At 44.0% G+C, this 10306-nt stretch overlaps 2 protein-coding genes across 9 annotated transcripts in view; both read right to left on the reverse strand.

Annotated features, from left to right (window-relative positions):
• ktn1 (kinectin 1) overlaps positions 1 to 2316 on the reverse strand; it is an 18934-nt gene extending 16618 nt beyond the window's left edge. For all 6 annotated transcript variants that reach the window (XM_071497824.1, XM_071497825.1, XM_071497828.1 and 3 more), the window contains exon 1: positions 2158 to 2316. The gene's annotated coding sequence lies outside the window, so the exon portion shown is untranslated. The remainder of the gene's footprint in view (positions 1 to 2157) is intronic.
• Positions 2317 to 2731: 415 nt separating this feature from the next.
• Positions 2732 to 10067, reverse strand: msh4 (mutS homolog 4). 3 transcript variants are annotated; one of them, XM_071497830.1, is made up of 20 exons: positions 9744 to 10067; positions 9255 to 9428; positions 9000 to 9163; positions 8789 to 8899; positions 8487 to 8602; positions 8223 to 8396; positions 7950 to 8122; positions 7776 to 7843; positions 7520 to 7594; positions 7315 to 7379; positions 7054 to 7223; positions 6820 to 6956; positions 6558 to 6661; positions 5877 to 6001; positions 4986 to 5186; positions 4757 to 4875; positions 4502 to 4630; positions 3515 to 3689; positions 3342 to 3430; positions 2732 to 3080 (listed from the first exon to the last, which is right to left on the reverse strand). In XM_071497830.1, the coding sequence occupies exons 1-20, from the start codon at positions 9886 to 9888 to the stop codon at positions 2883 to 2885; spliced, it is 2712 nt and encodes a 903-aa protein (XP_071353931.1). In that variant the 5' UTR covers positions 9889 to 10067; the 3' UTR covers positions 2732 to 2882. The 3 variants fall into 3 exon arrangements, with proteins under 3 accessions (XP_071353931.1, XP_071353930.1, XP_071353932.1); XM_071497829.1 differs by having other exon boundaries at positions 9699 to 10065; XM_071497831.1 differs by lacking the exon at positions 4502 to 4630 and having other exon boundaries at positions 9699 to 10066.
• Between the last annotated feature and the right edge of the window lie 239 nt (positions 10068 to 10306).

The following is a 10306-nucleotide window of genomic DNA, read 5'->3' on the forward strand; positions in this document are numbered from 1 at the left end:
ATAATCCATCTAGGCCACTTTGCATGTTTTAAAAAATAGGACCAAAGACACAAAGCTATAGTACAGTATGTACTAGATAGATGAATTAACTGAGTGATATGGTTCAATTGCAGCTTTCAGTGGCAAACAATTCAGGAAATTCTGACAATCCCTGTATGTTCCAGGAAACTCCCATCAAACCAAATGAAGCTGTGAAACAACTCTTAAAGCAACATCACCTCTTGGCATATAAAGTATGGGTGGAGTGAGCAGAGTAACAGTGTGAAACCTGCTAGCTTTCTTTCAGTCCCAGACCTCAGTGTAAGGTGTGTGAGTTTCCTTATGCAGCCTGCGTCTTGTCCCAGCATCAAAATGAGCCCGGGGGGACAAAGGCCTCTCGGGCTGTTAGCTCCCCGGAATCTAGCCACTTGGCCATCCAGGCCTCCTGATTTGGCTGGCATGGACACAGAGGGAACTCCTGATAATTATCAGGCCCAAAAAGCAGCGCAGAGGGTACTTGAAAACTAGGCCATGCATCACTCAACACTTAAGACTCTACATTCTACCTGGAAATGCAATCATGATACAAACTGTGGTATCAAATGATAATATTTGTTTATAACCACATATATGACTTCAGCAGGTGTAGGGGTCACCTTTGACAGCTTGTTACACTGGCAGTCCCTCTAGCCCCTTGTATTAATACAGGAACCTCTTTCAGATTAAGGAACAATTTTTACTGTGTAATGGCAGTGCCTTTTATCCACAATGTTTTGGTAATTGCAGGGAATTAAAAATAATCTGGAGTGATATCTAAGACAACTGGAAGATGAGTCTATAGGGATAACAAACCGATACTACACCTTTATCAGTATTCAGGTAATAAACTAAATTGAAAGTAGCAAAGTACAGGGCAGGGAATCTGCATTTGATTGTCGTGGAAAACATTAACAATTAGTGTTAGCAGTCTGAAATACTGTGCTCCTCCTAGCTGTAACAAGGAAACATGAATCAAGTAAAACAAGACAACCTAGATAAGAGCTTATCTACAGATAGCCCTCAAGGAAATTGGCATTGCCAACAAGACAGCACTGACACCACGCCACAAGAGAAAGGAGAAGCTGAGGAATACCTTCGTGTACTTTGAGCCAAATTTTCTTAAAGAGGTGCTGAAGTGCCTTTGAGGGATTTCCAAGAATTTCTCGGAAGGTACTTTAGTTCAGAGTTCACTCAGCATTAAGGTCAGCTCAGCAAACTGAGCTAGATGGATCTACAAGTCACAGGGACGCAATGTGAGTTATGGTCATGCCCTCAATCATTTTCAGTGGCGGAAATAAGAAATAACACCAAGTGTCTGCGAGATAGGGTGATGTTCAGCGAGTCACTTCACCCTCCAACTGGGGTAGATCAATACGGTGCAGCACTAAATGTCCCAGCGTGCTAGGTCATGTCTGATCGTCGGCCATGTACAGGCTACTGAACCAAGACACGCAGTGACAGCTGTTCGTACACCGAGAAAAGGCAGCTTGTTGATACAGCCTGTAGTCGCAGAAACACCGGACCTCCTCTAATCTTCCTGGCTAAGTTAGCCCCGCTAGCTCCACTCAGTCACACGCTAGGATCAAGCGAATCACGAAAGCGAAAGAGGACAGACACATGTCGACGGGAAGCTCATCCCACCAACATGACCAGCAAAAAATGTTTTCAGGGGGAGGGCTCAACAATGGCGTGAACACGGCTATAAGTAGTCGCTATCATAGATCCAACAGGAAAAGGCTTGTCGCCGCTGCTCGGCACTATGAATGAGCTAGCTAACACACAACCAGCTAGCCAACTAATGTGAGCCGGCCAATCCAATTATTAGTACAGAGGAAGTCTTCGGCGACAAAAGTGACCCACAGAGACGATAACGGGGCCGTCCAAGTTTGTCTCTCTTTCACAAGCCCTCAGCCCGTCTGGAGGCGTGAACATCTGCCCCCACGGCCCTCGCCTCGCTGGTGACCCAGCCTCCCTCTCTCCTAACATCTCTGACCCGGTCTGCTGCTCCACTCTTCCGTGTCAGTCCTAAGGGCCGTTCCCGGGCCTGGGTAAAGATCTTAGCTACGCTGAGACCGGGATGAACAGCTTTCTGACGAGAAATATACATATGGTGGGTGAGAAGGGCTCCTCACAGCATACCTGTAGCTTCAGTTAGCTGTTCCCTTAGCTAGTGGTGAAATGGCGTTGCTCTGCGCTGGCTCCGGCAGACTCCTGACTTCCCGGGGCAGCTCCAGCCTGGCTTTCCTCTGCGCTATCCGTCAGTCTATCTGCTGTTTCTGGTTCGCGGGGGCGGGTCATAGTCAGGTTGCTGGGGGGGCGCTTGTTTTGTCACCAGAGGCACACCGAGCCGGGCCGCATTTACATAAGACACAGTAAGAGATAGCCCCGCCTTTTCGAGACATCCTCGGTTCACAAATCCTACGACAGACAAGAGCAATCAGGGGAGTGGTCATTGCACTTCCCCAAAGCCTGTAGACACATGAGTACATGAAACTTTAATATTTCCATGGGGACTTCCGGTTTATTTGTGGTGTTCAGTGAGCTAACTGCACTTCTCATTTATATGTTTTTTTTTTTTTTATCTTCCAAGGTGTAAGAACAGTGTTTCTTCATTGATTAAACGTATATTCTGCTACCATTAAGATACATTTAATTTCTAAAATTAACCTTTGGTATTATGTTGTTGTTTTTTTTTATTGTGAGGATGACAAAAAAAAAACATGACCACTGGGTTTCAACGAAATCTATTTAATGTAAAATCAAGCCACTGTATAAACACAATATGCCCAGTAATGGTCATCTGACACCTATCTTTAATTTTTCTAAGTGTTTCGCTGCCCCTCCCCGCTGTAAGGCTGACTCAGTCACTCCTCCTCTGTGTCCATAGACGCTGGCTGCCATGCTGCCTGCAGCTCTGCCTCATACTGCTTCCTCAGGCCTTTCAGATACATACGCAGGCTGTCGGGGTCCAGCCTGGAGTTCCTAGCAGCCTGCAGGAGGCGAGTGGCCAGGTGGTACACAGCTCTCTGCCTCTGTGTTTCCAGATCACTCTGATGTTTGGCCTGCAAGAACAACAGCCTTGTCTTTCTCTCCAGCACTTCTCTGATATAAACCAGGATTATTTATGGGACACAAAAATATTTGTACTATCTTTCATCAGAGGCCACAGCACAACATTTGACTCCCTCAGGGTCTAATATTGGTTCCTTGCAAATTAAAGCCTGTCCTGCTATTCCACACAATGCATGTAAATGAAGGTACACAGAACAAGCTGAGTCACCAAAGACAACAAAGAGGTAAAGTCTGATCTTTATGAACCATACCAAGAGCTGCTGGCTAACATTGGAGGCAATTATCTTTGCCTCTTGGATTAATCTTGAAGGAAGGGCAGTCATTTCTGCTGCTCTCAGACCTAGAAGAGCAAAAACAAGCTCTGCATCATTTTTTTCATCAGCACTTTCAAGAGAATTGCACTTGGACTTCACTAAATCTTTACCATAGTGTCTTTCCTCAGAGCGTCCTCGATTCAGCAAGTATGTATACACCACACTCTCAGCACCAGTGTCACCACTGCGTGTGTGCTGAACCTCCATGTGCTGGTTCTCCACATTGGGGTAAAGAGACTCCAGCTGGCACAGCTCAAGAAAGTGTGTGGCAAACAGGGTGAACGCCTGCAAACAGCAGAGAAACAGCACACACCTTGAAGACTAAATCACTGGACAACACGCACTATTCCTACTTTACTGTTGACCTAGGATGTGTACCACATCGGACGATAACAAATTAAATGATTAAAACACACAGTAGGAATCTGACTTATCTGGTTTTCATTTTAGAGAGAGGAGTGGCAGCACATTACATCGGCATGTACTCTGCCTATTTTTTTATTAAAAGATAAAGAGAAGTAACATAAAGCATACACCTGCACCTTTAATCTCTTAATCTCTCTCAACATGAGAGTAAAAAGTTATATCATGATTCTAGCCTTGAGCCTGACTCCGTTCATCCTAGCAGAAGTATCCTAGTGTTCCACAGATAAAATCTCTATTGCAAAGTGATTCCATTGATGAATAGAAAGCGTGCGGGGGTTGCCACCTATCCACCAACATCTTTTTAGCAACAGTGCATGCTGATAGCCACAGCTGCCTTTGATTATGGTTCCAATCCTGCCCAGAAACATCATTCAATAGCGTACATTCTGGAAAACAGTCGATCTCTAACCCGAATGTTTCAGAGAGATGTTTTTTTATTTGTCCCCAAAAAAGTCCCCATTAGATTCAAATAACATAGCGTGCAGTTTGGACAAGTAGTTATACTCATCATAAAACGCCACTTTGGTGCCAAATTTGTTGTATGAACATCAGGTTTGTTAGTTTATGATTTAGATTTAGTGAAGAATAAGAATCATTCCACCAAACTCTGGCCCAGTCTATAGAGGATTCACAGCAGTCTTTATTCTATATGTTTGCCATGTATACTCTACCTTGAGGCTAAGGAGGAACTCACAAACTGAGTAACAGATGCCAATGCCCTCCTCAGCACTGGTACCACGCCCCAACTCGTCTATGATGATCAGGGACTTGTCACTTACATTGTGGATTATGTAAGAGATCTTTGGGGAAGAATTGTACAGTCAGTGATAATTTAATGTGTTTGTCCAACATAAATGAAATTAAAGAACATGTACCACTCTAATGTGAAACAAAACAAGACAAAATGAAAAAAACAAAACACATACCTCCTTCATTTCCAACATGAACGTAGAACAATTTGTTTCGAAATCATCATCCACACCAATTCTGGTGAAAATCTGATCAGCAACACGAAAAGAGGCGTACTCGGCAGGGACAAAAGAGCCTGGAATGATGATGCAGGCAGCTTTACTCAAAAATCAAGTCAAATCAGTGCATAGCACTCTGCGGCTTTGATTTTCAAAGTCATGTGAGGCCGAGAGGTTTGCTACTGACCTATCTGAGCCATGACCTGACACAGCGCCACCTGTTTGAGGTAGGTGGATTTGCCACTCATGTTGGGTCCAGTGATGATGACAAAGTTGCTGCCCTCGGAGATGTAGCTATTGTTCGATACAGGCTGCTGTCCAGCTATTCGCTCCAGAATGGGGTGACGACCCTGCTTGATTGCCAGTGTGTCTGTGAACTCTGGACGAACTGGCAGACACAGCAGGAAAAAAAGCAACAACAATCAAAAATATGATGATGATGAAATGATTTGTTAGTATTTTGTTCATGTAATAACTCATTCGTGGATTTCCCTGGGATCATTAAAAAGCATTAAAATACAGCTACGTTGTATTAGGCGTTAGTAATTTTGCAGTTTTGTTTCAAACTTGTACAGCTGGCAAACTGTGACTCAGTGATTATCATGGCTGTGTACCTGTGTACCTAATAAATTCTTACATAGTTCATTGCTGGTTGGTTAACTGAAAGGTGGGCCACATTATAATAAAAACAGATTTCTGAGAGAGGAGTGGCCAGTGTTTAAAGGCAGCTGGCTCCTCTGCTAGAGAGAGTTGTCTCTGTAAATGCAGCGCACCAGTGCACGCTTATGTAACAAGGGTAATCTGAGTACAAGCTGGCTGGGATAGAAGGGGGCAGGCAGTCAGCACGTGTCTATAGAGAGACGCTTTCAGACAGCTGAGGGCCAGTGTTCACCACCCACGTGGCTGATGCTGCCCACGACCCACACATTTAAAAAAAAAACTGACGCCAGCAGAGCTGCAAGCTTAGTAGAGCTCTTTCTGGTTGTTACATGTGACACTGGCTGGATGCAGACAACACATCACTCCTTTGACAGTTTGACTGACTTGTGGATGCAATGCAACGGAGCTTCATACTTGCCATAGTCTGAGATAGTGCATGCATTTGCAAGTGACAGCAACATGTCCAGCATGGATACAGCATCAGAGAGCTTGTAAAGGCAGTGGATGTGCTCATGGATAGTGCTCAGCAGCTGACATATCACCCTGCACGGAGAAAGGTTAGATGCCACAGGCCAAAAGCACTGAAGGGAAATTAAAGCTAATATACAGCACCCCCTAGTGGACAATAAGTAGAGCAAAAATAAATCGATCTGCACTGGAGCAGCTTTCCAAGATGAAAACTTATTAGACAGAGACTGTACAATCATGTAATGAATTAGTTAATTAATTGATTTTTAGGGTCTTTGTCAACTAAGAAATTATTATAGCGTGGCTTTGTTTGTGGAGAATAATAGTCAGTCATTTCTGTAAAATGATAAGTCACAGCTGTGGCAACAGAATAACATTCAAATATGCTTTGATAATGAACAGGCTCCAGACTTTAAGACATCGGCATAATCATATTCATCTATGGAGGAAAATAATACCAAATAATTTATCAGACTAACTAACTCAGTGAAAGAAATACTGTCATTATTGTATTAATACTACACTTTTTCCATTGAGCATTTCCATTGAACATTCAGTGTAATTGTGTATTTATGTTCATTCAATACATTACTATGCATATTTATAAGTCATAGGATCATTGTCTCCTCACACATAGGACATGTGAAAGATCTCCCTCAGGGCCTCGTCACAGCGGTCATTCATCTTCATCAGGTCTGCAGTAGTGAAGCCATAGTTGTTCTTGTGCTTGGTTACCTGAGACAGTTCAGACTCTGTTAACCCCTTGGGGGCAATTTACCCCCCTTCATTTGAAGCTGATGTTGAGTTATCTTGTTTTCTTTTTTACATTTTTATTCCTAATCAGTCTGTGGACTCTCAGTGTTCTGTTTATCCATGTCTTTAGTGGATCGTACCTTGATGAACTCTGAGGGGAGTTTCCCTTCAGGCAAAACCACTCCTTCAAGCTTCATCTGGATGAAGAAACCTCGAGCTGTGCTGAAGCTGGTACGCACTGGCAAGCCATATTTCTCCCCCATTTGGTTCACTAGCCCTGTAAAACACAAGACCATTTAATGAGCTTTGAGGTATGATTACTTTATATAAACACTGGAAGGCAAAGACGTTTACCAAACAGCCAGAATAAACACCTGCAATGTCATCCACGATCTCTGTGTAAGCTCTCCGGGCAATGTCGAGGAACTGGTTGACATTAGGGCGTACGGCGTAACACTTCTGGGTGCGCATGTTCAGACTCCCCTTCAGGTAGGTAGTGTCATCATTAATCACTGTCTTGATCTGCTCGAGGATCAAGTCAAACCTGGGGTAGACACAAATGTACACAGTGGAAGAAGTCTGTAAGCAGCCCAAAATAGTTTTAAAATGTTCGTCATAGGCACAGGGCTTCGTACCTGGTGTCTTCCAGTGAGGTGCTGTATGCTTTAAGCAGAGCTGTGTTGCAGTTCTTCAACACCATCTGTTCATACAGTGTAACGGATTTACTATTTCCGTTATCACAAAGTAACAATTGGTAAAATGCTTTTCGTGGAGTTTCTTATTTTTCAGTGACCGTAGGACAACTTTGAACTAATGACGTATACACCAACAGACACAGACCTTCAACCTTGGGACCAGATCCAATGTGTGTTTCAACTGAATGGCATGTGTTATCTTCGCTTCAGCAACCTGAACCTGAAAAAATATAGAAGCAGAACTGAAAAGAGCTCAAAAAGACGGAACAATGTTTCACATTGATTTTTAGTTAGTCCAGCATTTAATAAAACACACACAGGAATTCACTTCCCGGCAAGACATTTTCCATCACAACAAAACCATCTTTGACAATCATGAGTAATGAAAGTACAGTACGCACTGTTTCCTGCTTTGGGATTTGGACAAGAACAGAGAGCAGCTGGTCAATGTCAAGGAAATGGCTGATGGCTAAGAGGAGCAAAAGAACAGATATTCAAATGCCGTGTCATGCTCTCATCATCAGTATGCACAATATTTAATGTGTGACTGAAAACTGTTTGTGCTTGTTCCTCACCATTCTTCAGTCCAAAGAAGAGCTCCTCGTCCTGTAGCAGCTCTTGTATGGTGTCCATTCGTATGTTGATGGTGTCCACATCAACCAGAGGCTCCAAAATATTGGAGCGCAATCTCCTAGCACCACCAGGCGTTTTTGTGTGGTTAAGTACCCCTAAAAGAGTATGCTCGCTCCTACACACAGACAAAGACAGAGGCAGACTGAACACGTCTATTTATACACAAGCACTACACACAAGGATGATGATAGTCTTGCCATTATCTTCCCTCTTACCTGTGGTCTCTATTGTTTACTACCAACTCCAAGTTAGTGGCAGATGCTGAGTCAATCATGGCCGTCTGTTCACTCCCTTTAAAGCTCACTTTAAGTGACTTGGCAGCGTAGACTGAGTTCTGGATGAACTCTAAGTATTTCAGCAAAGCAGCTGCAGCTGCTAGGCAATAATATCTGAACAAATCATGATATAGGATAATAAAAAAAAACAGTATAGTGCCACAGCATATCTATTTCTATACATTATTGCACTCAGTGGCATACTTTGCTTGCACTTCCATGAGGACGGTGCCAAATTCTGGAGCACACAGCTGCTGAATGTACTCCAGTCCTTTTCTTTCATTAAAATACTTCCTTTGAATTGCAGTGAAAGACACACCCTGACAGAAAATGGATAAGACAGAGGCACGATATGTCATCGGATGGGGCACACCCTACCCTGTTCACAGGCATTCTAACAAAGAATGAATTAGTGAGTGAATGACTGAGCTATTCTCTGCTTTAAAATGAGTTTCTGTTTGAAAGGTTGGTAAATTTTACTCATAACCCCTAGTCTGGCTTGGTACCGGGAAATTCTCAGTGATGAGGTTGAACAGCTTGGTCCCTTTTCCCTTCTCACTAGCAGTGTCTGGCATCAGTATTTCCAGTGGCAGCAAGATGTGGATCTTAGTTACGACCTTCAGAAAAGTAATATATGACTGTGACATGAGTTTGCTGTATTTCAGAGTCTCTCTGAGTGCTGAGTGATTATGCTAGCCAATAAAATGAATGGATTACCTTGGCATACGTCCCAGTGTCTGCAAACTGAGAGAGCACAAGCTCTGGACATTTCAAGTTGAGACTGGCCATACCAATCTCTCCCCTGGCCAAACCGCGCCCTTCAACCACTGCTACAATCACAGAGGCAGCAGAGATTGTTGTCGCAGAAGAGCAACTTGTTGCTATAAGAAAAAATAAAAATCTGAATGAGAAACTCTGCCTTAGCTGTTTCCACACCTTATTTGACACATTACTTATCTAGGATTGAAGTACCAGTGCGATCAGTCAGTGGTGTCTGTGCAGGATGTGTGCGAGGGGCCCCAGCAGACCCCGGGGTCCTTCTGAATCTGGGCGTCCCTCCACGGCTGCGGAAGGAGGAGCTGTCTGAAGTAGATGCAAGCAGTGATGGATTTGTCCTCCCTAACATGAAGCTGTGATGAAACTGCCCTATGTTTACACAAAACATGAGGAGAGGGTCTTTATTAAATATTATTACTGCAGTGCAACTAAGCCCAGAAACAAGGTTTGCAGTCTAACACGTGTACTCCCGTTATTGTTCTATGATCCACTACGAAAACAGGAGATTTGATAACTGCATATCTGAAATGTTAATGTGATGGCATTTCACTGTATCTAACATCATTTAGCGCAGCCCCACCCCTCCGACAGAAAGTAATATATGCTGGTGTTAGCTTCAACTTCTGTCCATAAGACCACCTGAGGGAACTCGGGGTAGTGTTGGGCCGCGGCTGGAGCTCGTACCGCCTCCATCTAAGCTGTGGCGGGATGAACCTGAAGAGCCGGACGGGGGAGCGTAGGAGGTGGCGTCGGTCAGTCCGCTCCTGCCCGCTGGGGACCAGGTCGGTCCACCGCCGGTTGTCACCTCCTCGGTGCTGCTGCGAAACATTTTAGAGGCAGGTTACAGGAGGTTTGCTGCCCAGCTCAGTTTGCCCATCTCTAAAATTCACTGAATATGGAAGTAACAACAAACAGAGGGCTCTGCGAAACACCGGAGCTCCACCTGCCACCTGGACGTGACCGTGAGCGCGAAAATGTCATATCTTCGTGACGTCGGCAGTGAGCATCTGCGCATGTCCATTATTATTCATGATTAAGAAAATAAGGAGTTTCCCGTCAGACCGTCCGGCCCCTGAAGAAGGCAACACAGAGGACTGCAGTGCGCATCTTGTTGCTCAAGGCCAGAGCCACACAAATTCATGTTAAACATCTTGGAGACTGAAGAAGAAATTTAAAAAAAGAAAAGAAAAAAAAAAAAAAAAGAAACAGTTGCTGTGATACGCAAAATAACTATGGGGTGTATGTGG

The sequence above is a fragment of the Trachinotus anak genome, unplaced genomic scaffold, assembly GCF_046630095.1.
Source record: "Trachinotus anak isolate AG129_WGS33_773 ecotype Australia unplaced genomic scaffold, CSIRO_AGI_Tana_v1 ptg000015l, whole genome shotgun sequence".
NCBI classification, from domain to species: domain Eukaryota; kingdom Metazoa; phylum Chordata; class Actinopteri; order Carangiformes; family Carangidae; genus Trachinotus; species Trachinotus anak.

Coding starts and splice junctions, on each gene's coding strand:
- msh4 (XM_071497829.1), bottom strand. CDS start 9,888: ATGTTTCGCAGCAGCACCGAGGAGGTGACAACCGGCGGTGGACCGACC. Junction 6,002..6,557: donor ATCTTTCACATGTCCTATGT/GTGAGGAGACAA, acceptor TTCTCCGTGCAG/GGTGATATGTCAGCTGCTGA. Junction 3,431..3,514: donor CTCTGAGGAAAGACACTATG/GTAAAGATTTAG, acceptor TTGCTCTTCTAG/GTCTGAGAGCAGCAGAAATG.